The 26,798-nt window shown below is 39.9% G+C and overlaps 1 protein-coding gene across 1 annotated transcript in view; it reads right to left on the reverse strand.

The window, feature by feature from the left end:
* The window catches only part of NOX3 (NADPH oxidase 3), a 151,383-nt gene that overhangs the window by 14,657 nt on the left and 109,928 nt on the right, over window positions 1–26,798 (reverse strand). The window contains exons 5-12 of the mRNA XM_075200411.1: window positions 22,524–22,669; window positions 21,788–21,969; window positions 18,191–18,320; window positions 12,572–12,664; window positions 12,181–12,434; window positions 10,708–10,870; window positions 8,425–8,571; window positions 3,777–3,901 (exon numbers count right to left, since the gene is read on the reverse strand). Of these exons, the coding sequence (XP_075056512.1) occupies window positions 3,777–3,901; window positions 8,425–8,571; window positions 10,708–10,870; window positions 12,181–12,434; window positions 12,572–12,664; window positions 18,191–18,320; window positions 21,788–21,969; window positions 22,524–22,669 (1,240 nt within the window). The remainder of the gene's footprint in view (window positions 1–3,776; window positions 3,902–8,424; window positions 8,572–10,707; window positions 10,871–12,180; window positions 12,435–12,571; window positions 12,665–18,190; window positions 18,321–21,787; window positions 21,970–22,523; window positions 22,670–26,798) is intronic.

A 26,798-nucleotide genomic window follows, 5' to 3' on the forward strand; every position in this document is an offset into this window, starting at 1 on the left:
GATGTCTTCAGGTAGGCCGTGGAGGCGAAAAACATGTTGGACGAACAATGAAGCCAGTGTTTGGGCATTAGGTAGCTTATGCAAGGGCACAAAGTGGGCCATCTTACTGAAACGATCTACGACCACCCAGATAGTATTGTGGCCCGACGACCAAGGTAGATCAACAATGAAGTCCATCGAAAGATGTGTCCAAGGTCTAACTGGAGTGGACAAGGGAAGGATGACTTCTGGAAGATTTGCCTTTGGCACATTCTTCACAGGAAAGAACATATTCCTTAACATCGGAGGACAGAGTGGGCCACCAGACTCAACCTGAGAGTAACTTGGTGGTTTTAGAGATCCCTGGATGTCCGGAGAGTTTGTTTTCATGGCATTCAGCAAGGACTGTTTTCCTAAGATGAACAGGAAAAAACAATCTATTCGTAAGGAGCAATTCTTTGAAATTGACGGAGTGTGACCCCAAGGTCTTGAGTCATACCGGTGTGAATTGAGGAAGGAGGAATAATGGGTATAGGATCAGCAGGAGGAGCGTGGCAAGAAACAAAGCTTCGAGAGAGAGCATCGACTTTAATGTTCTTTGAACTAGGTCTATAGGAGATAATGAATCTGAAACGAGTGAAAAACAATGCCAGCATGCCTGTCTGGCATTCAGACATTTAGCAGACTCAATAAATAACAATTTTTTCTGATCTGTAATGACAGAAATAATATGCACTGCCCCTTCCAACCAGTGTCGCCACTCTTCAAATGACCATTTTATGGCCAGGAGTTTGGGGTTACCCACGTCATAATTAACTTTGGCAGAAGAGAATTTCCGTGAGAAATAGGCACATAGATGCATCTTGCGATCCCGAAAATCCTTCTGCGATAGAACAGCACCTGCACCCACATCGGAGGCATCCACTTCAACCATGAAAGGCAACTCAGGAGTAGGATGTCTCAGGACGGGAGCGGAGACAAATGCGGACTTCAGGGCCTTAAATGAATTTATCGCGTCAGGAGTCCAGTTGGCTGTATCTGCTCCTTTGCGGGTTAGAGTAGTAATTGGAGCTACTAAGTCTGAGAAGGTATGTATAAATCTCCGGTAGTAGTTCGCGAAGCCCATAAATCTTTGGATGGCCTTCAAAAAGTGCTCTTGGAGCTTCAGAAGGACTTGTTTAACATGAAGGTGATGCAGATCTAACGATGATGAATAGATCAGGATGTCATCCAGATATACCACGACAAAACAGCCTAAGAACTCTCAAAGGACATCATTGATCAGGTCCCGGAAGACTGAGGGAGCATTGCATAAATCAAAGGGCATGATTAAGTACTCATAATGGCCTGAGTGAGTATTAAATGCGGTCTTCCATTCATCACCAGCTCTAATACGTATGAGGTTATAAGCTCTGCATAAGTCAATCTTGGTAAATACAGAGGCACCCCTGAGTTGGTCAAAAAGAACTGATATGAGTGGAAGTGTGTGTTTTTTATGGTAATTTTATTTAAGCCACGGAAATCTATGCAGGGTGGAAGAGTCCTGTCCTCCTTGGAAACAAAATAGATTCTAGCTTCTACTGGGGACTTAGAGGGCCTAATGAAGCTCTTTTAGAGATTCTCCTTAATATATTCCTCCATGGCTTGAGTCTCTGGTACCGAGAGAGAGTATAACCTTCCCTTGGGCAATTTGGAACCAAGAACTAAGTCTATTGCACAATCATCATCGCAATGAGGAGGTAATCTATCGGCGGCTTTCTTAGAAAATACGTCCCAGAAGTCTTGATATAGCAGAGGTAGTTGATTTAGTGAAGACTGAATCATACGGATCGGAAGAGACAAGCAAGATGAATGGCAAGAGGAGCCCCAACGAACAATCTCACTGTTGTTCCAATCAATTTCGGAATTATGGAGCTGTAGCCAGGGGTGTCCCAAGATTACTGGAACAGAGGGACAGCTGATAAGATTGAAAGACAAAGTCTCAGCATGCAGAGTCCCCACAAAGAGCTGCACATGGGGTGTCTGGAAGCATATCTTTCCACCAGACAATGGACCACCATCCAGGCCACAAACTGTGATGACTGGGTCAATTTTCACGAAAGGAATTCCTAAGGACCGAGTGAATTTAATATCAAGGAAGATTCCAGCAGCACCACTGTCCAAGAAGGCCGAGACAGAGGTAGACCGTGCATGCAAAGAGATCTCAGGAGGAACCAGAAGTGCATTTTTGGAAGATATTATTTGCAGGCCTAGATGAACCTCTTCCTCATTCTCTAGTCCTGTTCTTTTCCCGACTTGTTTGACAGGTACGAAGTAGGTGGCCCTTGTTGCCAGAATACATGCAAAGACCCAGGGAGCGTAGCCTGGAATGTTCCTGCATGAAGAGACGGTAGGCACCCAACTGCATGGGCTCAGGAATGTCCAATGATGCAGAGTAAGAGATCGGCAGAGAGCCAGAAGAGGTAGATGTATCTCCTTCTGCTTTTCTTTCCTTGATCCTACGATCAATCTTGAATACCAACTGCATCATGTTCTCCAGGGTAGTTGTTAAAGGGTATTGCACCAAAGAATCCTTGATTTGTTCAGCGAGACCTAGGCGAAAGTGACTTCGGAGCGCCGGATCATTCCATTCACTATCAGTGGACCATCGCCTAAATTCCGAACAATATTCTTCAGCAGTGCGTCTGCCTTGCTTCAAGGCCCTGAGATGTGTTTCAGCTGAGGCCACCCTGTCCGGATCATCATAGAGCAGGCCCAGGGCATTAAAAAATGCATCAACTGACTGCAAAGAGGGGCTCGCTGGAGCAAGACTGAATGGCCAAGACTGAGGGTAGCCTTGGAGAAGGGAGATTATGATGCCAACTCTTTGCTGCTCTAAACCTAAAGAATGTGGTCTTAGAAGAAAATAAAGCTTACAACTTTCTTTAAAGTTGCGGAACAAGGCTCTATCTCCAGAGAAACAATCTGGTAGGTTCAATTTGGGTTCCATTGCGAGGGCTGAAGCGGCTTGCGACGTCCTAAACACTTCTTCTTGTGCAGACAAGCGATGCAAAAGTCCTTTTACCATCTGCGACAAGGTATGGATCTGCCCTGCCAGAACTTAGGCTGGAGAAGGATATGGCCTGCTTTCATCCATGGATGATTCCTTCCAACAATTTCACTAGCCAGTTATAATGTTAAGACTGCGGTTACTAGATAAGCTTTTAGCACCAGGCTAACAGAGGTCTTCACCTATAGCAGCCGCCTTTCCCGTACTATACTTGTTCGGAGGTACTCAGATGCCCCCAGGACTTAAGCTCAGAGGTTTTCAAAATCTTATTCAAAATACCACAGCGTATAACTTTTGCATGCGCCGGTTGTTAGATCACGCCGGAACACGGCACTATTGACAGAAGAAATGATGTCCCGGTTGTCATGGTGATGGCCAGGACATAGTTGCAGAGTGGGCAGAGAGTAGAGGCAACTCGGGGCACCGCCGCGACTTGTGATACTGCATAGCTAGGTTCTTGATTTTATACCCCTACGGCAACAGGTCTGATTGAAACACCTCAAGTCAATAAATAACAGATGTGGTCAATTATTTGTATCCATATAGTGTACTTAAATACTTTTAATAAAATGATTTCAAAATTTCAACAGAGAGACAAATATTAAAAATAATATTTTTTTAGTAATTAAGATAAATGGCATAAAAGCATAATAACAGTTATATAAGTACAAAATGAATTGAGGTATAGAGTACAAATATTAAACTGAGGTTACTTGCAGTCAAACATGACATACAGTGTATGTTTTACCTTGGATGACTGTCTGCTATATGTCTAAATTCTTTATGCCAGATGGGCCTTCCATAATTTGTTTTATGCCTTAGACCAGTAATTACATCAAGATCATCTTCATAGTGGAAAGCTATGTGTGCAGCCTAAAACAAATAGATATATAATCTGTTAATAAAAAATAAAAAATAATTTCAGAACAAGCCACTGTCTTACCAACAGAGTGGTTACTCAGTGTAGAAAATGCAACATACTGTACTTGCCTACTTTCGATGAACATCCAAGGGACTCCCAAATTTCGTGGAATAATTCCAGATTCCAAGGAGAGTAAGCTACCCTCCCGGTCTCCAACTCTCCTTCTTATAAAAAGGACAGGTCAGGCCTTGATGATGCAATTTGCTTTTTCAGGTCGCGCCAGGCAATTGCATCTTTGCGCAGTGGGAGGCAGTTCCATGATGACACAAATCACATCATTATTCTCCACTCGCTGATGCCAAAAAGTAGGTAAATATGAAATACAACTGTCCGATGGAGCCTAGAAGTTTTCGATTGATCTCTAATACAGACACGATATACTATTCTGCATTCATGTACTGTAAAGTGACCATGTAAATTGCTACACTCTGTAACGCTCTGTAAATATATATATATATATATATATATATATATATATATATATATTTATTTATATTCATAAAAAACAATAGATAATACAGCGCGTAACTCTGGATAGACCAAAAAGTTCAATTAAAGTCCAAATTGACAATGGAATTCCTATGTTCAGGAGGCAGCCAAATTCCCACAAGGCCAGATGGTGAACTGGAATAAATCTATAACAAAACAAATAGGGAGGGGCGCCATATAGTATAATACTGTATATGATGATAATACAGAAGTTGTACCATAAGTAAGAATCTCAATCAACCAAGTGGGTATAGAGAAGGAGTATTTATATAACACTCAGATAGTAAGGGTGCATCTGTAGATGAGAAAATCAATAGCACGCTGGAACACCGCACCTAACCTGTATATAGTGTGCGTACCAGATATAAAATCTTTTAAGACTTATCTGTAAACATAACCGATGCCTCCTCAGATATGGTTGAACACTTTTCACCCCTCAACACATTTATTTCACAACCAAGTTCAAATCTGCATTGGTTGTGAAATAAATGTGTTGTTATACAGCATCACACTATATTTTCTTCCTTCTAAAAAATCTGGATACTATTGAGTATATACGAAGTACCAGCTCCAGACTCCATAAGTGCCGTGTGAAGCATCTGCCCTGTATATACCCGAGGGGTGAAAAGGGTTCAACCTTATCTGAGGAGGCATCGGTTATGTTTACAGATAAAATATGACAGAGTGTCCTTCCTGCGCTCCTATAAGATGGGGGAAGGGGGTAGGGAATGCAGCCCAATTCTCTTGAAAGTACCAAATAAAGAGTATCAAAACATCAATTAGACATGCGTCAATATCAACATAAGAAACATATTAGAATTGTTCATAGTCACAAGAAACGCTAATAATCCCAATGCGCAGTCTCTGTAGATCCTCTGAATAAAGTTCCAGGTAATCACTCGGTGTATCCTCATATATTCTCCCAAGATCCACCATATGTTTCATACGTATGCGGGAGACAAAAAAAGGACAGAAGTGCCCCAATAGTGTAGTATTCCAATATAAAACATTTATTTCACAACGATTAAAATTCCCTTACATTTTAAGGGTTTCAATGCACATAAAGGTATCTTTTCTCCCGCAGCCCGGTTTCTTTTAGCAAGCTGCAGCGTGGTCGGATCACTGCAACAACTTCCGGGTATGGTTGTCCCGGTAACCAATCTCAACTCTCATTGGAACCCTACGCATTCCTGGAAGTTGTTGCGGAGATCAGACCACGCTGCAGCTTGCTAACAGAAACCGGGCTGCGTGAGAAAAGATACCTTTATGTGCATTGAAACCCTTACTGAATGTAAGTCAATTTTAATCGTTGTGAAATAAATGTTTTATATTGGAATACTACACTATTATATACGTATGAAACATATGGTGGATCCTGGGAGAATATATGAGGATACACCGAGTGATTACCTGGAACTTTATTCAGAGGATCTAGAGAGACTGCGCATTGGGATTATTAGCGTTTATTGTGACTATGGACAATTCTAATATGTTTCTTATGTTGATATTGACGCATGTCTAATTGATGTTTTGAAACTCAGAAACCTTATCATTCAATTACCTCCCCTTTTTGCGCCTTATTCCAACTCTCTGTGTTATGTTTACAGATAAGCCTTAAAAGATTTTATATCTGGTACGCACACTATATACTGGTGAGGTGCGGGTGTTCCAGCGTGCTATTGATTTTCTCATCTACAGATGCACCCTTACTATCTGAGTGTTATATAAATATTCCTTCTCTATACCCACTTGGTTGATTGAGATTCTTACTTATGGTACACCTTCTGTATTATCATCATATACAGTATTATACTATGTGGCGCCCCTCCCTATTTGTTTTGTTTTATATATATATATATATATATATATATATATATATATATATATTCATATATATGTATATATTTCCATGGTACCACAGACACTCGAACACAACCTGATGGTGCAGTACCAACCTGTCATTTGCACAGTGCTCTTTTGTGTGCAGTTGCACCTATTTGGAATCTCTAAATGGGCAATATAAAAGGCACAAAGGCAGGCGTGTGAAATCATGAGAGAAGGCTTGTTTTGGGAATGACCTACACGCGCTTTATAGAACATTGCATTCTCTAAGAACCATACTAATCAGCTGCGGAGAGTCCATAAGCCAATTATTGCTGGGGATATAAAAATGTAAGTTATTTTATTGCTTTTAAAGTTAATTTCTTCTTTTAAAAATGTCCTTTTAAAACAAATGTAAAACTATAAAGACTGTCTGTATTGTCTCCATTCCTTACCAAATAATGAGTGCTACCTGTAATTTTTTCGCTCCTCTCAGAACCTACATAGTCAAGTGTAGTTCCTTTTTTTTGGCCCCTTAATTTTGTCCTGGGAAAACGCAGGAGGAAAACGGACCTCCACAAAAAGGACTCGCTATGCAGAGCAGGACAAAGCAATGCATTCTGTCATAACTGAGCCCTAACATCCCATTCTATAACTTAATTCTGTCACTCTTATGATGCTAAGTTGGGATTTTCAAATGTCTAAGCAAGAAATGAAGCAGCACATTACACATTGGAACTTGGAAAGTTAGAATATTCCACTGTGCATAAGGAACCTTGCTTTGTGGATTCCCTGATTTTCACAGGGGTTCCCCCAGAGTGGAAGCCTGGGACCTAATAGAAGGGATTGAAACTATGCAGTTAAGGGAGGAGGTATTGCTTTTTATTTGGATTGGTTATTTGTAAACAGTGTCCTTAATCGGATACAATATTTTAGATTTAGACATTCTGTAGGACTAGACTTTATTTCCATAAATATGTAAGCTTGAGCAAACAGTTTTAATAGCTTATTTTTTTTTGAAAAGCATTTAAATTATCAACTTAAGCCTCTTATTTTAAAGAAATGTTTATCTTTTAAATGGTAAATTAGAAGAATAATCTTATCAGATGTAGCTTCAATCCACCATACTTGAATTAGTATTCAAGTTTAAACTTCCCATTTCTGAAATCTCATTATTACATTAATGCGTTCTTTATGCTGCTTCAATCAGCACTGAGGATGGTTACCCATGCGCCCATTCAATGAAATCTGGCCTTTTTACTTACTTCTTGCCTGGACAATAATCCTCTATATGTTGCCCACTTTGTATTGCTGACCATTGCCTGTATGCCTGACCCTGGACTGATTTGCCTCTTTGCCAAATGTCCTGGCCACTGTCTATATATACTCAGCTAGCAGCTTTTGAGTTGCTCGCTAGAACTGCAACCCTGGGGGATCCCAGCGCTGAAGACCAAGTGGATACTTTTGTGAATACCAGGTACCCCTTTGACTCACCCTGGAGGACTCTCCCCTAATTTGTAGCCCACTAGGTTCAGTTTACTCCTTTCAATTAGGGGTAAGGAAGCATTTTACAGGTATGTGTTATGTCAAAATCAGAATGTACCTCTAAATGTATGTTAATGGATGGAGAGTAAGGCTGGGTACACACTACAGTGCTTTCAGCTGATTACCGGGCCAATCAAACAATAAACGACTGTGCGGCTCGATATCGCATTAGTGTGTACACTGCAACAATGAACGATAATCAATTCAAAGCACATCGTATCATTTCATTTGATTTTTAAACTGAACTAAAAATCTTGTTTACAATGGAATGATGTTGTTCCAATTCTGCAGTGTGTATGCACTCATGACCGCCAGTGTCCATAGATCTCTATGGAGTGTGCAGAGTCACAGTTTTTTCAGCATTTCAGCAGATGGTTATGATAGATGAAGAGTACAGATCTGAAGGTAAATTTGTGTAAAAAGTTTATTCGGTGTGTACACATGAATCGGCATGCTGATCGGGACCTTTTTTTTTTGTTTTGTTTTTTTTAATCGTTGGTAAAATTTGTGAGGATTTCGCACCGGGAGAAATTTTCTGTAGTGTGTGCCCAGCCTTGCATCTATTACAAAGTAATCATGATAAACTTCTTAAATGTTCTGTCACAAATATGTGCATTACCTGATTCTCATCCCAGCCAGTGAGAAACAGATGATAGCTAAGAAAATCTGTTTTGTTTTGCTCTGACATTTGTTGTTCTAATGAGATTAGCAGGTCAGCAAACCATTCAAAAGATTGCGTATCCCGGCAAAGCCAATAAAAGTATATCTAAAAGATATAAACAAGTGTGTATTATTTTATTTGTTTACCATTATACTATTAATTAAAACTAAGCTATTCAAAATTAACTGAATATTACTTTCACAGTCAGAGTAAGGTAAAATCAACCCAAAACTTAAGCTTATTTTCCCCAAAAACATATTCTCAGTTTTATTTTTTAATCAGATGATCTACATCACAACAACATTACATTTTCCATTGGTATTTGCTGATGTAAGAATTACTTAGAAGAAAAGGAAGAAGAAGAGCAAGAAATGGAAAAAGAAGAAGGTGAAGAAGAGGAAGGCGAAGAAGAAGGCGAAGAAGCCTAGCTATCCCCAATAATAAACCATTTGGATCCTCTGTGGCTAGTTATATCAGATTCTTTGAAACACTAAGGGGCATATTCAATTAGCAGCAGAGTGCCTCCGGAACGGTCGCAAAGGCACTCTGTGGCGATGGAACATTGTGGATTTCTCTTCACCCCCCCCCCCCCATACAGTGGATCTGTAAGTAGTGGGGTGTCACTCACCGGACCGTGAGTGCCTCTTCCCGGACATTTAGGAACCGTGGTCGTCCACCATCCTGAGGGTCTGCGCATGCGCAGCCCTTTTCTATACTTCAGTGTATACCCCTTTAACTCAATTGGCAGATCAGGCAACCTCCCTATATTAAGCACCTGTGGTCAACACCACGTTGCCTGATCTTGGAGTCTCATTGGAGTCTCATTCCTCATGAGTCTCTGAAGGTGTTCCTGTATTCTTGTGTATTCAGTGCTGCTGATTCCTGTGGTTTCCAAACCACTTCTACTACTGTGGTTCAATACCACTTCTACCATCAACTGTATCATCATGACTGTTTGCTGATTCCTATCCGCTGCCTCCGTGCACTACAGTCTTCTACACCACTTCAACGTTATTTTATATCAATGTGACTGTTTACTCATTGCTATCCGCTTCCCCCGTGCCCCTCCTCACATATATATGCAGTGGTACAACTTGCTGATGTCAGACCACTGATCCCTGTTTCCGGTATCACCTGTTCCATTATCCTCTCACATAGCAGTGGTACAACTTGCTACCGCAGACCACTGACTACCTGGATACCTCCACTTGGATTCCATTCCTTCACTCAGACAGCGGTACAACTTGCTATCCGCAGACCGCTGACTCTCATCACCTCCTTGTTTCTGTTGGACATTCCTCCTCACTATAGCAGTGGTACAACTTGCTATCGCAGACCACTGACTACCTTCACGTGTCCTTGTCCATACAGTTCCTTGTGTATCATTACCTCATTATTACCAGTGTTGCTAGTCATAGACTTTCCTGAGCATCTCATCGGCCATCATTTCATGTTCCGTGATCACCCAGCTACCAGAGTACCCTATTACCATCTACATTGCTCTGGTAAGCCTACCATCTGGTGATCCCTGGGTAAAGACTCCTAGTGCCCGTGACATGGGGTCAGAAAAGCTAACTGTAATTTTGCAAGACTCCAAAGTTCTATTTACATCAGTGCTCAGTGATCTCTTTGTTTAGAATATACCTTATATGTGGTAGGATGTCGGGACTGGTACAAGTAAAAGAAATTAGATATGCGGTTAGCCCCTGGGTGGATGTGGAGGAACCTGGGCCCCCCTATTGTCCTATAAAATACTGACCATTTACAGTGTGTTTCCTGTCAATAAGTGTATTGAAAATATGACAGTGACTGGCAGGGCAGAAAATATTCGGAGAAAGGGAAGTGTGCCAAAGGGTTTTTTAAAGACCAGGTCAAATAAAATAAGATGTGGTTTATTGCATCGGCAGTCAATGACAGTTCAACATAGTTACATGTAATTTTGTGTAACATAATACTTTTACACTTTACTGAGTACCTTCTTTCCATTGCCCATGGAACTAAGGCATTTTATGTGACTCTAAAGTGAAGATTAAGAATGCAACTTAATCAGAAATGACTAAATTATGTAACTAAACACAGATCCATGCATCTATAAAAAAGTAATCTGATAATTTACTTATTTTTAAAACCTAAAGGCACTTACTGAACAGACTGCAAGTACCACATACAAAGCCTTTTTTAATCAAATACTTCCATTTACCCTACTTCACTGTTACCCCACTTCAATATGGCTACTAATACCTTTTTCAGTTTCATTTCACTGTTTGAACAGCAGTACTGGTACCAAACAGATTTCAGCACTGATGCAAATGGAGTAACTCCAATCCCAGATGCAATACATACACCGACTTGGTAATGAAATATATTGGTCGTTGCTGATCCATAAGGTCCATCTACAGCCAGTCTATAGTAAGAAATTAAATATAAGTTAGAGAATGTAAGAGAATAGAAATTCCGGATAAACAAAAGTTGTTTCCACCTATTTTACATTTGTATAGAAAACTAGATAAAATGCAAATAGTTTGCATACATATGATGGGGGGTAGTGTGTCCCTAGGCCAACCGAAAATGGAGTGTTTTCAGGTTGATCTACCTATCGCAAACCAGGGCACTAGATCTGTTTAATGTTATCCCCTGCTGAGTAAACTGTATTTACTTATAATGCCAAAGTCAGGTCCATCTATCCCTAGAACAGATGAGTGAAATTGGCAGAACTTTTCCACAAAAATATGAAGAAAAAATACTTTTATTATGCATTATTTTTATTAATAACTATATTGTTAACACGTGTTAATATTTTAAAAAAAATATTTTATTTGCGTGTTTTGATGGGATTTTATATATACATATGCATTCTGTATATCCTGCAGGGTGTTGTGTCTGTCTGCATAAGGCAAGTGCCGTATTGGCAGTGCGTACTTAGACTTGTATTCAACTAGAAATGTTTCTTCAGATTTGCAAGAACCTGAATACAGACGTACATGTGAGCAGTTTTCATCTAATTTAAGAAAATTTAAATTGTGTTCACTTTGCATTCCTTATGAATCAAGCCCATTATGACTTCCCTTTGCTGTGATCTACCTTAATTGCTTTAACATTCAGAGCACAGTCAAGCACCCATCTGCAAATAACAGGGCATGTGTTCAATACAAGGCAGCACAGTGGCAAAGTGGTTAACATTGCTGACCCACAGTGCTGGGGTCATGAAATTCTGACCACAACTTTGTATGCTCTCCCCGTGTTTGCGTAGGTTTCTTGTGGGTGTTCAGTTTCCTCCCATAGTCCAAAAACATACTATTAGGGTAATTGGTTTCTGACAACAGACATTAGTCGGTGTGTTTGTTTGGTAGATAATTTATATTGTTAAGCTTCAATAAGGCAGGGACGGATATGAATGATAACCATTTGCCTACTGTTTATATTTGAGTCATCACAGCCCAGCCTCCCATTGCCAATGACTTATATTGTGAATTGTTGTTCTATTAAAAACAGAGCGGGGATCCAAAACGGCATTGCCTGGTGTAAAAGTTTACCAAGGGGGAAGAGTTTTGGGATCAATGCAAAAATATATTATAGACATGATCAATGCAAGAACTACTAAACTACTAAATACAATGCATAGTGTTCTCTATTCCCTTCAGTAATATCTGAACATATACCACTAGATATACTATTGGGTTAGTAAAATCAGGAAGTTTAAGAAAAACATCAAACCTTGGCAACTGCCATGGCTCCAAACAAAGGTTTTTGTTTGCCCCGCACTTTTCAAGCAGTCCCCTTGTCCAGTCTCCAACCGCCCTCACATGCACACTGAAAAATAACTCCTCTGGAGCTGAAGTTAATGTAAATGGATGCCATTCTAGGTATGATACAGCAGGACATTGAAGGAAAATATATTGCCCAGGCTGCATTGTGAAACCACGTTTCTTCATTTGAATTTCCAGAACTCCAGATGAATGAGCAACAACCTAGACAAAAAGAAACAGTAATGACAGATAGATAGATAGATAGATGATAGACAGACAGACAGACAGACAGATATTGCATATAGAAATAACTAACATTTTGGATTTCATTTGCTTTTGAAAATCTGAGATATAGATACCTTTGTGATGACGACTTCTTGTTTAGATCTCCAAACACGAATTATCATTTCACAGCCATATAACACCAAAGGACAAACAACCCATTTCCATGTCTACAGTGAAAAAAACATTAGCACAAAGTATACATGCAAGATGCATAAAGTTGGCAGAATCAGACTGGACATTGTTATTTATCAATTTCAAATGTCATGATTTATCAGAATAAAACAAGTGTATTATCTGTGAAGAGTGATTATGAGAAATGAAGTGTGATGCATGATGAATGACGAGTGATAAGGGATAACTCAAGAGAGCCTCCAAAAAAGACAACATAAGGAGGAATTTATAATGCTATGTATTTTACTGCATCATTTCACAAATCTGTTTGATTATTAAATGAAAGATTATTAAATGAAAGTATGTTCCAATAGATATTGCTAGTCAGGGCTGAAATTTCCACAATGTATAATCATCATCATCATCACCATTTATTTAGAAAGCGCCACTGGTTCCGCAGCGCTGTACAGAGAACTCATTCACATCAGTCCCTGCCCCATTGGAGCTTACAGTCTAAATTCCCTAACATATACACACATACAGAGAGAGAGAGAGAGACTAGGGTCAATTTTGATTGCAGCCATTTAACCTACTTGTATGTTTTTGGGGTGTGGGAGGAAACCGGAGCACCTGGAGGAAACCCACGCAAACACGGGGAGAACATACAAACTCCACACAGATAAAGCCATGGTCGGGAATTGAACTCATGACCACAGTGCTGTGAGACAGAAGTGCTAACCACTTAGCCACCGTGCTGCCCATATAATGTACTTCTAATCCTTTACTTAGAAGGCAATGAACTGCTGTATTTGAATATCTATGCAAGTTTATATACACAAACTCTTAACCCCATACACACCCTAACAAAATTATCTTCTATTGTAAACCACTCTTTGAAATAGATAGATGTGTGCAATGTGCATGTATTGTACTGTATAGAGGAATGTAAATGCATTTTACATGGAAGAAAGATCAGCACTTTAATCAATTTAACTGTTTAAAAGCATAAAAACCTGGAGCAAATTCCAAATTTCTAAAAGAGGTTTCCATGCCATGCCACCAGATAGGGCATGACCATCATTCAAGGAGCATGGCTATCATTTAACCAGTGCGAGGCCGCTATCCAACCCCTTTCCATTCCTTTCAAATGCACAGGAAATGCTGGACACACTACTGTTAGTTGCACACAACTCCCCTTTCACGAGCAGTACAGTATAAAGTGGGACATACTTCCTTACTTTTCCTGCAGTCAGGACAAAGTCTTCACTAAGTGCGACAGTAACCCAAATCAGGGCAATTGGCAGACTGACCTGCTCTCTACTACCTGTATTTGAAGCTTTCACTACCTGCTACTGTTGCTCATGTCTTAAGCTCAGTTGCTGCTTATTTGGATATTTGAATGTTAGGGACTGGTTTTTAAAAAAAGATAAGTACAGTCATGGCCAAAAGTTTTGAAAATGACACAAGTAATGGTTTTCACAAGGTTTGATACTTCATTGTTTTTAGACCTTTTTGTCAGATGTTGCTATGGTATACTGAAGTAAAATTACAAGCATTTCATAAGTGTCAAAGGCTTTCATTGATAATTACATTAAGTTTATGCAAAGAGTCAATATTTGCAGTGTTGACCCTTCTTTTTTAAGACCTCTGCAATTCACCCTGGCATGCTGTCAATCAACTTCTGGGTCACATACTGACTGATGGCCACCCATTCTTGCCTAATCAATGCTTGCAGAATTTGTGGGTTTTTGTTTGTCCATCTGCCTCTTGAGGATTGACCACAAGTTCTAAATAGGATTAAGGTCTGGGGAAATTCCTGGCCATGGACCCAAAATGTCGATATTTTGATCCCCGAACCACTTAGTTATAATTTTTGCCTTATGGCAAGATGCTCCATCATGCTAGATGTTCTTGGATGGTTGGGAGAAGTAGCTTTTAGAGGATATTTTGGTACCATTCTTTATTCATGGCTGTGTTCTTAGGCAAAATTGTAAGCGAGCCCACTCCTTTGCCTAAGAGGCAACCCCACACGTGAATGGTCTCAGAATGCTTTACTGTTTGCATGACACAGAACTGATGGTAGTGCTCACCTTTCCTTCTCCGAACAAGCGTTTTTGCAGATGCCCCAAAAAATCTAACAGGGGTTTCATCAGAGAAAATTACTTTACCCCAGTCCTCAGCAGTCCAATCTATGTACCTTTTGCAGAATATCAGTCTGTCCCTAATGTTTTTCTTGGAGAGAAGTGGCTTCTTTGCTGCCCTCTTGACACCAGTCCATTCTCCAAAAGTATTCGCCTCACTGTGCGTACAGATGCACTCCCATCTGCCTGCTGCCATTGCTGAGCAAGCTCTGCACTGGTGGTGCCCTGATACCGCAGCTGAATCAACTTTAGGAGACGGTCCTGGCGCTTCCTGGACAATCTTGGGCGCTCTGAGGCCTTCTTCACAACTATTGAACCTCTCTTTTTGAAGTTCTTGATGATCTGATAAATGGTTGACTAAGGTGCAATCTTACTAACAGCAATATCCTTGCCTGTGAAGCCCTTTTTGTGCAAAGCAATGATGACTGCACGTTTCCTTGCAGGTAACCATGGTTAACAGAGAAAGAATAATGATTTCAAGCATCACCCTCCTTTTAAAGCTTCCAGTCTGTTATTCTAACTCAATCAGCATGATAGAGTGATCTCCAGCCTTGTCCTCCTCAACAATCCCACGTGTGTTAACGAGAGAATCACTGACCTGATGTCAGATGGTCTTTTTGTGGCAGGGCTGAAATGCAGTGGAAATGTTTTTGGGATAAAGTTCATTGTCAAAGAGGAATTTTGAAATTATTTGCAATTTATCTGATCACTCTTTATGACATTCTGGAGTATATGCAATTTGCCATCATAAAAACTGGGGCAGCAGACTTTGTGAAAAATAATATTTGTGTCAGTCTCAAAACTTTTGGCCATGACTGTGCATGAAATATGGAAAACTTAGCAATAAGTGAACATAATAGCCTCCTTCCCCCAACCAGTTCTGATGTTAAATCACTAGCATCCACATTTAGTAATTAGGCCTCCCTCCATGCAATCTAGTAAATTGTTTTTCTGCATTATGTAAAAAAATTGAGCTAAATTAAGCATGTTTAAACTAACTTTTGTGTTTAAATGAGTAGGACAAGGGCCGGCGGAAAGCGGTAAACGGGGTAAGCAAGGCAGTGAGGCGCCAAGACTGAGGGGCGCTCCCCCCGCCTGCCATCCCCGCTTGACCGCCGGCACATAAAAAAAAATGGGAAAACAAACCCGCTGCGCCTTCCTCTCTCTCCCCTCTGCTCCCTTCTCCCTGACAGTGTTGGGTGTGATGTCATCACATCCCGACACAGGCAGTGAAGAGTGGCGCAGAGAGGACCAGCACACCAAGCCAGCGAGAAGAGAAGAGAAGGTCATAGAAAGGTAAGTAAATAATGAAGGGGGACAGTATGTGGGGAAAAAGGAAGGGGACTGTAATGTGGGGAAAAAGGAGGGGGACAGTAATGTAGAGATAAAGGAGGAGGAAAGTAATTTTCAAGGAGGAGAGGGACAGTAATGTTCATTAAGGAGGGGGACAGTAATGTTCAAAAAGAACGGGGACAGTAATGTTCAAGAAGGAGGGGAACAGTATGTGGAAAAGAAGGTGGACAGTAATGTGGAAAAAGGAGGGGGACAGTAATGTGGAAAAAGTAGGGGGACAGTAATGTGGAAAAAGGCGGGGGACAATAATGTGGAAAAAAGAGGGGGACAATAATGTTCAAGAAGGAGGGGGACAGTAATGTTCACGAAGGAGGAGGACAGTATGTGCAAAAAGGAGGAGGACAGTAATGTTCAAGAAGGAGGGGGACAGTAATATTCAAGAAGGGGGGACAGTAATGTTGGGAAAAAGGAGGGGGCAGTAATGTGTAAAAAGGAGGGGAACAGTAATGTTCAAGAAGGAAGGGGACAGTATGTGGAAAAAGGAGGGGAACAGTAATGTTCAAGAAGGAGGAGGACAGTATGTGAAAAAAGGAAGGGGAAAGTAATGTGGAAAAAGGAGGGGGACAGTTATGTTCAAGAAGGAGGAGGACAGTATGTGGAAAAATGAGGAGGACAGTATGTGGAAAAAGGAGGGGGGCAGTAATGTGGAAAAAGGATGGGGACAGTAATGTTGGGAAAAAGGAGGGGGACAGTAATGTTGGAAAAAAGGAGGGGGACAGTAATGTTCGAGAAGGAAGGGGACAGTATGTGAAAAAAGGAGGGGGAAAGTAATGTGATAAAAGGAGGGGGACTGTAATGTGGGGGGAAAAGGAGGGGGACAGTAATGTGGAAAAGGAGGGGGGAAGTAATGTTCAAGAAGGATGGGGACAGTAATGTTCAAGAAGGTGGGGTATTGAAATTATTGTTACGAGTAACCAGAAATGACCTATTGGGATTTCCGGAAATACTCAAATGGTGCGTTCCAACACTCATAAGGAGGTTCGGAACGGAAGTTCTTGTACATGATTGGATTGAGCCAAAGGAGTTTCATTATTTATACCTGATAAATGTCATGGACAGTTGTGACCCCTTGAAAAAGTCTTGTTGGAGACGAAACGTGTCAGAGAGTTTGCGATTGGATCTGCCTCCATAACTACCAAGGAATGGGATGTTTTACATCTGACTGGGACTCTAAGCTTACATCTGATAAGGAGGAGGACAGATAAGTGAGTTTGTCTTTTATTAATGTATGGGCATTTTACTGCTGTTTTATTCATTAAATTATACATTTTAACAGTCTGAGTGTTAAATTAATGATTCCATGATTTTGGTTTGAATGACATACTGCACTATCTTTGGCTATTCCTTTGAGCTTCAGTATATATCTGGATCTACGCATTGGGGGAAGAAAAGAAGACTAACTGTGTACTCCATCAAAGCAATACGTCAGATAAGCTGTTTAATTAATTGCACTTTGGTAGGGTCCTCAAATGATATCGCTATACACTTTTTGGTTGTGAAAAAGAATTACACTATGTGTAGCGCTTCTTTTTCTTTCTTTTTTTATCTATAGGTTTGACACTTGCAGATAGGTGTCATCTGAGAAAGAAGCTGCCTACTTAGTATTTTTCTTGATTGTCAACACTTATTACTTATTATTTGTCACTAAACACCTTTGAGCTTATTTTTTGTTTATTATCATAATAAATATATGATCCATGAAAATATTGAATGAAAAAAAGCACAATTTATAAACGTTCAAAATAATTTAAAAAAACACTATGGGGTAGATTTTTCAAAACTTCTAAAAAGGAAATGTGAAAGTGCTACATTCTAGAAAATAATAGCTAGATTCGAATTAGATGCTATGGGCAATACCTCCACATTTCCTGTTTAGAAGATTTGATACCTCTACCCCTATATGCTAATTAAAGCATGTCACATTGAACTGTACACAAAGTATTGCACCTGAATTCTGTTCATGTTCTTGTGTTTATTCTTGTGTAAACTTGCACATGTACATTCTTCATTGTGTTGAATTTTACTTGAAAAAGGTTACTTGCTTAATCCACAACCAACACTGTAACGCCTATTCTTGAATATAATTACCTTTGGCCGGTTACCAGAAAACTGTGGTAAAGGACATTGTGCAGTCTCTCCCCATTGGTAATAATGATCTTTACAGTATGAAATGTTATGTAACAGCATGCTTTGTGATGTCTGGCCACGAACTACCTGTCTGGAAAATAAACACGGATTTCAGACTCCAGTTAGGAAAACTCACACTCACTAACCTTATTGTGTGATGAGTGTATAATAACTGATTTTGTACCTCTTTAGTTTGGCGGCTATGAGCCTATAAGTCGGGACATGTCAGGGGAGGGCTGGCAAATTTTAGCCCGGGGGACAAAACTTGACTCAGCAGCCTATTTTAAAGAGAAAAAAATGCAGGTGGCCCAGTGACCCAGCCCAATTTAACACACTATAGGACCAGCCCGGGGGGCAGATGCCAGCCTGCCCCTGGGACATGTACAGTTAAATTGAAAGCTATGGTTGATTTTTCATTTAGCCTCAAACTATCAAATAGTTTGGCAATTGCTACACATGTCTATAAATCATATGTCATCTTGTGTATTACATTGCATCTTTATGTAGACTCAATTATTTCTGAGATGTACTAAAAATTATGTTATAGAGAGTAGAATGTACTATTCCTACAATAGAGGTTAAAATCTAACAACATGTGTTGTTTTTCTAGTTTAATGTCTGGAGGTTACATACATTTAATGTAGTCAATACAGGCTTTTCTGTCATAAGATAACCTAACATGGATTCCTTATACTTTGCAGTCTAGTACAGCCAATCAGTCAGATACCAGTCCTTGATTGCTGAGGTAGTTTATTACATTTTGTTATGTTTTGTTTTCTTTCACTTAACTGCACAAACTCTAAAATAATATGGGAACTTTATGTCACATATATTTTAAGTAAAAAGGGATTGATTAATTATTTTGATTCATATAAAGGTTATATTTCAGCATAGAATAAAATGTTAACTGATAAAGAGTGCATAAATAATCTATTATTTATGTTTAATTTTATAACATATGACAGAGATTCAGTCACAGTTGAATTAGCACACTAGCTTTGCACAAAATCAGCCATCCTGCCCCCCCCCCATCTGGGACTATGGGTGGTAACTAGTTGATAAACAGGTTTGAACATTTGGTCTGTAATTAGCATATGAAAGCCTGTAGCAAGCTTCTAGACTCCGCCCACTAGAGGGGTTTACACTGCACACAGAGAAATAATATCACTTTATACCTGGTGCTCGGACAGAGGGAGCAGGCCTTAGGCCCTGACTAGTATGGAGTGTGCATGGCATGAAAGGTGAGTGTGAGCATGTTGTAATATGTTGTTGAATGGAGGACATGAGTAAGTGAGAATGAAAGTTTGAATTGATTGGATTGATATGGACAGAGTGACATAAATGAATGCCTGGTTGGGATAAATGAAAGCATTTGTGTTTGAATTTGGATCGATTGGTTTTATACATAGTTAATGCAGTGATTTGTGAATTGCTGTACTATACATAGTTTGAATTCCTGTTTGAATTGGGATCGATTGGTTAGGCTTTGTTAATGGAGACGTTTGTGCTATGTGTGAAATATCATGTGTTAAAATTGGCCAGTGGACATTGTGTGTTAACTGCTGAATATAGAGAGCTATTTGTGGTAGATTGGCTAAATACTGCTTGAAATGAGTAATGGGTCTGTACTGAGTTCACATTGTTTAGTAACTGTAATTGTTTAGTAGGCCTTGTGGGCCTACAAGCATGGCAAGTCAGCCATTTTGGATGGTGACTACATTGCATAGAAAGTGATGGATTAGGAAGTGATCAGATCGTTAAATATAACATTTTGTATTGGTGTTATACATAGACCTGTGTGGTTTTGTGTTGGTTTAAGGAAGTGATCAGATTGTTAGATATGCATAGAAAGTGCAGGTTTTGTTGGTTTATGCATAGAAAGTGGAGTAGATTGAACTGGAAATAGCTATGTGTTTGAAAATGGCCGCTGGAATTTGAGTGAGGTATGCATGTGGTCTATATGGATTCTCCCCTCCCCCTTCACTACACAATGCATACAGACAAACACACACACACACCTTTAGACAATAGTTAGTCAAAATACACACAATTAAATATATATATCTATATTACAGGCCATAAGTATGATATATTGCACTAAAATCTATATTGTGTGTACAATATTGTTACGCTGTTGTTCTATAATATAATACAACACACTTTAAACGAAACTATATCTTGTCGTGATTATTCCTGAAACTTGTCGATATAAAGAAATATAAAAATGATATTTCTTGGGTTAAATCAGAAATACCTTTTGCGAGGAGTTGGTTGACGGTAATAGTCATATATATATATATATATATATATATATATATATAACGGTATTAAATGGTCATACATACATTTGCCAGTATATTAAGGAGATTGTAACCCAAAAAAGAGGGAAAAACTCTTTTACATTAACATAATAAGTTTTTTATCAAAGTAAAGTTACTCTTAGGTATGGTATGTTCAGATGTAGAACCACAATGAGACTAGCGATTGGAACTGACTAATACAGGGAGCAGAGTCTAGAGTAGTGGACTTTGCTGCGAGCAACCCATAGGTCATGGTCCTCAGGCTAGTCTCTCTAGGTGGCTGCTGACAAACAAGATTAGGTCAGGGTTGGCAGCTCAGATGCAAAATTAAAATACAATCCAAGTTTAGGGACTGCAAGGTTCAAAATGGATAACTTGTTTCAGCTGTACCCTCTTCTACTTATAAAGTAAACTCTCTAATGAGCAGGGTCCATCATACCCTGTTTTCATATCTGCATTTATTTTGTCTGCATTGTATGACTCTGTTTTATATATGTACTGTTTTCCCTACTGAACAGCGTTGAAGAGCACTGTGGTGTCTTACAAATCTACGATAATAGTAATAATAATAATAATAACAAATCTAAGCAAACTTATTTGGTCAAAAACAAGCTGGTTTAGTGCCTATTAATAAGTGGGAACAGAGCGCCTAAGGTGTTGTGACCACAAAGACAGACCAGTTTACTTTTAAATGTTAAACAGTGAAGTCATAAGGAGACTCAATTGTCACACTATGGTATTATATTTTAGACACACCGTAAAATAAAGGAATTAAAAATAAAATTAGTGAGCAACATAAAATGAACACTTTAGTAATTGAGAGCTCTGAATAAATACTAAATATTTCAATAAAGAAAGTCCTTATTGTAATCCTGTACTAATCTTCAACATTGTGCATACCTAGGGCAAAAGAGGAAACTAAATATATGAAAGTGTACACCTGGCAATACTTTATAAACTTTTGCTGTCCATCAGAACATTAGTAGCAAACAGATAATTGCCCCTACATTTTCTATACAAGCAATCACTCAAAATCCAACCTTTTCCTAGAAACCTATTCCAAATCATAATAGTATCATCCAGTCTTGAGCGTCTTCACTGTGTTATTGCCTTTCTGCAATTCTGTTTGTGTATGTGCCGTGTGTTGTTATTCACTGCTATGGAATATATTGGCCCTACATGAAAGCCACATAATCAAATATCAATACTCAGACATCAGCTTTTATTATTTTCAACATAATGGGAAATTTATGCTTACCCTGCACCATGAATAATAAGTCCAACAAAAAAAATGATGGACAGATTATGGGTATACCAGAAAACTTCATAAAATGATCTTCTTATGAACTCTGTAGATGAAGTTACAATTAAGACAAAAGCCAGTGTCATGACAAAACCAGTGAGGCCAGCTAGTAAGACAAATACTTCTTTTGTTATATTCTAGAAGAAAGGGAAGAAAAAACATAAATAGCACAATACAAGACATTATTTGTAATCCATAACAAGAAGTAAGATATTTGATTTCATTGTTCTAGATCAATCAGGATAATTGAGTTACTGCAAATTTACAGTTTTGCATCACATAGTAAGCAATCCCCTTTATGTACTAATTTAATGTAAAGTTCAAAAACCTGGAGCAAGATAACTAAAAATAAAATAATTTTTGCTCCTTTATTTTTCAGGGTAAGACCTACTACTGCACAGGTGCTTTTGCCACTGTATAATGTCTCACTTCCACCACCGTGGATAGATAGATACAGTAGATAGATAGATAGAACCTACAACACAAAAGCCTCGTGAAACAGTTGTCTCTAAAAATGCAAAGTATATAAAGAAATTTATAAAAACATATCATTTTACATTTTGTATAATCAGTTTACTGCAGATCGTTTGTTGATGTTCGAAATGTCAAATACTTGAATTAATAAAATATATTTTAATAATAATTAACTGCTTTAAACTTAAAAAAATGTTTTATCCACAAAACAACTTACTGCATTGTGGCTTCTAATTGGATTTAAATAGCTCTCATTAGAATGGTTGCCAATGTATGATAGTATCTTACACAGTCTTCCAGCCTCTACTGATTGACTCATGTGATAGCGCTGTATGTTAATCAAATGTGCGATAATGTGGATAGCTGCAAAAAAAAAATCATGTTAACAGAATCATATTGATTTTTTCAAAGTGTTCCGGAGTTGGCTAACACATAAAAGTATTTAAGTTCATGATAAAATTGAAAGGTGATAGCTAAAATCAGAAGTGCTACAGAAGTTGTGTAATAAACATTGCTTTTAAACATCTATTTTTATTTAAAACTGTAAAATAAAGAAGGGTGGGTGTTTCTAGGGGAGGTTACTTTATTTCTATACTAAAACCAACATTCTTTTGGAACAATGTTGTATAGAACATATTCATTGTTTCCAAAGATAACAAAAATATAATGCAAAACAGATACCTGAAAGATGCAAGAAAAATGTACATGTACATAAATATATGTATAGGAATATATATATAAATGCAGAAAAACATCAAATAGTCATAGATATCAATAAACATTGGCTTCATCCAGCAACATTTGTTGATGCAGATAAATAACCAAGAAGCATATGGTCTCTATGGGCCTGATTCATTAAGGATCTTAAATGAAGAGGTATCTTATTTCAGTCTCCTGGACAAAATCATGTTACAATACAAGGGGTGCAAACTAGTTTTCTGTTTTGCACATAAGTTAAATACTGACTGTTTTTTCATGTAACACACAAATATCAACTTTAAATTTCAGTGTACAAATAAATTATCGAGTATTTGTGTGTTAGATGAAAAAACAGTCAGTATTTAACTTATGTGCAAAACAGAAAACTAGTTTGCACCCCTTGCATTGTAACATGGTTTTGTCCAGGAGACTGAAATAAGATTTCTCTTCATTTAAGATCCTTAATGAATCAGGCCCCATGTTGTCAAAATTGAAGTGCACTCCAGAAAGAATAAAATGAAAGAATACGGCAAATGCTTTGTGAAAAGCGTAAGGCAGTTAAAAATTGCATAATGGCCCCAAATTCTTCAGGGATGCCTAAATAAAAAATACTCAATGGGAGTTAATTGGAAACCTGTGCTGGGTTCTGCTGTAATTGGAAGAACATACACCTAGAGAATAATACATATATATTGTGGTTAACCAAAAGGTTAAACCGTTTGTATTAATAAAATAGATCTTAAACTAAATTTAAAAAAGGTTATCAGTCTGGTTTCAGAGGGAAAAAGAAAATGATGTATTTACACAAAACCCTCTCTCTGAATGCTGTTAAACCAGTAAATCATAGTAAAAGCAACAAAAAAGGTTTTCACAATAGTCGCAAAAATAACAATCCCTTATTGTAAAGTATCATGCAATCATTTTATTTTTCAGCTCCCTCTGGCTCTTTTAGTAGGGGGTCGGGGGAGGGGGGATTTGTATGCACTTGATAGTCATGGAGCACGCGTCTGGGCAATGTGGTTACCAATCTGGCTAGCAATGGGACTAAGGAATATGTTTAGGAAAAGGAATGAGGAATGTAGTTACCGATGGGGTTGACAAATGTGTTTGTAATGTGGATGGCAATTGGTATTTTGAAGGAAGTGAGGGCACTATAATAACACATATGTAAATGCCGCCTAACTACAACTTATTGTGTTTAAATTATGCTCCTGTCGTTTTCAACTGTGGTAACATGCAGTGTCGGACAGGCCTGCCGGGGATCCGAGGTATTCCCTGGTGGGCCCTGACACCAGATGGCTCCGCCCTTTTAGTTGGTGGGAGGAGCAGGGAACTTAAAATATAAAAAATACCTGATCGCAGTGCCAGCACCCCTGTACATCATCACGCCTGACATATTCAGTGAGGAGTGGCACAGAGAAGACTCAGCAAGCAAGGTAGAAGACAAAAGAGAACGAGAGAAGAAAAAGGATGAACGACGCAAATAAATGTAAGTAAAGGAACGGAGGCAAGAGGGGAAAGCAGGATGGAACAGAGTGATAAAGAGGGGGGAACAGAATGGCACACAGTGATGAAGTGGGGGGAGCAGAATTGCACAGAATGATAAAGGGGGGCAGAATAACACAGAATGATAAAAGGGAGGGAGCAGAATGTCACAGAGTGATAAAGGGGAGGGGAGCAGAATGGCACAGAGGGATAAAGGGGGGAAGCAGAATGGCACATAGTGATAAAGGGGGGGAGAGCAGAATGGCACAGAGAAATAAAAGGGTGCGGAAGCAAAATGTTGATAAACGATGGGAGCAGAATTGCACAGTGTGATGTAGGGTGGGGGGCAGAATGGCACAGAGTAATTAAGGGAGGAGCAGAATGGCACAGAGTGATGAAGGAGGGAAGCAGAATGGCACAGAGTGATGAAGGAGGGAGCAGAATGGCACAGAGTGATGAAGGAGGGAAGCAGAATGGCACACAGTGATTAAGGGAAGGGGGCAGAATGGCACAGAGTGATAAAGTGGGAAGCAGAATGGCACAGATTGATGAAAGGGGGAAGCAGGTGAAAAAGGGGCAGCAAAATGGCACAGAGTGATAAGGGGGAAAAGCAGAATGGCAAAGAGTATTAAAGGGGTGAAGCAGAATGGAACACAGTGATAAAAGGCAGGGGAGCAGAATGGCCCAGAGTGATTATGGGGGGGTGGGCAGAATGGTACTGAGTGATGAAGGGGAGCAGAATGGGTTAGAGTGATATAGGGGAGGGGAGCAGAATGGCACATAGTGTAAAGGGGGAAGCAGAATGGCACAGAGTGATAAAGGGGGGGGAGCAGAATTGCACAAAGTGATAAAAGGGGAATGCAGAATGGCACAGAGTGACAAAATGGGGGGGAAGCAGAATGGCACAGACTGATTAAGGGGGGAGCAGAATGGCGCAGAATGGCACAGAGTTATGAAAGGGGGGCAGAATAGGACAGAGTGTTGAAGGGAGGAGCAGAATGGCACAGCGTGATAAAGGGGGGGCAGAAGGGCACAGAGTGAGAAAGCGGGGGAGTAGAATGGTACAGAGTGATGAAGGGGGGAATGCAGAATGGCACAGAGTGATAAAAGGGGGATGCAGAATGGCTCAGAGTGATAAAAAGGGTTGAGCAGTATGGGACACAGTGCTAAAGGGGGACGAAAAGCAGAATGGCAAAGTAATGAAGGGGAAGAGCAGAATGGCACAGAGAGATGAAGGGGGGAGCAGAATAGCACAGAGTTATGAAGGGGGGAAGCAGAATGGCACAGAGTAATGAAGGGAGGAAGCAGAATGGCACAGAGTGATGAAGGAGGGGAAGCAGAATGGCACAGAGTGATGAAGAGGGGGGGCAAAGAGGCACAGAGTGATGAAGGGGAGGGAGGAGCAGAATAGTACCAATTGATGAAGTAGAAGATGGCATAGGGTGGTGATGGGGGGGAGCAGAACGGCATAGAGTTATGAAGGGGAGCGGAATGGCACAGAGTGTTGAAGGGGGGGGCAGAATAGCAGAGAGTGATAAAGGTGAGGGGAGCACAATGGCACAGACTGATAAAGGAGTGGAAAGCAGAATAGCACAGAGTGATCAAATGGTACGGAAGCAAAATGGTGATAAAAGGGGGGAGCAGAATTGCACAGAGTGATAAAGGGGGGAAACAGCATGGCACAGAGTGATGAAGTGGGAGCAGAAGGGCACAGAGTGGTGAAGGGGAGGGAGGGAGCTGAATGGCACAGAGTGATATAGGGGGTCAGAATGGCACAGAGTTATGAAAAGGGGGACAGAATGGCAAAGAGTGATGAAGGGGGGCAGAATGGGATAGAGTGATGAAGGGGGGGAGCATAATGGCACAGAGTGATGAAACAGGGAACAGAATGGTACAGAGTGATAAAGGGGAGGGGAGCAGAATGGCACAGATTAATTAAGGGGGGGGCAGAATGGCACAGAGTGATAAAGGGTGGAAGTAAAGGGAAAGTGATAAAATGGCGGGGGGGCAGAATGGCACAGGGTGATGAAGGGGAGGGGGGGGAGCTGAATGACACCGAGTGATATAGGGGGACAGAATGGCAAAGAGTGTTGAAGGGGGGGCAGAATGGCATAGAATGATGAAGGGGGAAAGCAGAGTGGCACAGAGTGATAAAAAGAGGAGCAGAATGGCTCAGAGTTATGTAGTGGAGGCATAATGGCACAGAGTGATGAAGAGGGGGCAGCAGAATGGCACAGAGTGATAAGGGGGAGGGGGCAGAATGGCACAGAATGATAAAGGGGGAAGCCGAATGGCATAGAGTGATGAA

This window comes from Mixophyes fleayi, chromosome 3, assembly GCF_038048845.1.
Source record: "Mixophyes fleayi isolate aMixFle1 chromosome 3, aMixFle1.hap1, whole genome shotgun sequence".
Lineage (NCBI taxonomy): Eukaryota > Metazoa > Chordata > Amphibia > Anura > Limnodynastidae > Mixophyes > Mixophyes fleayi.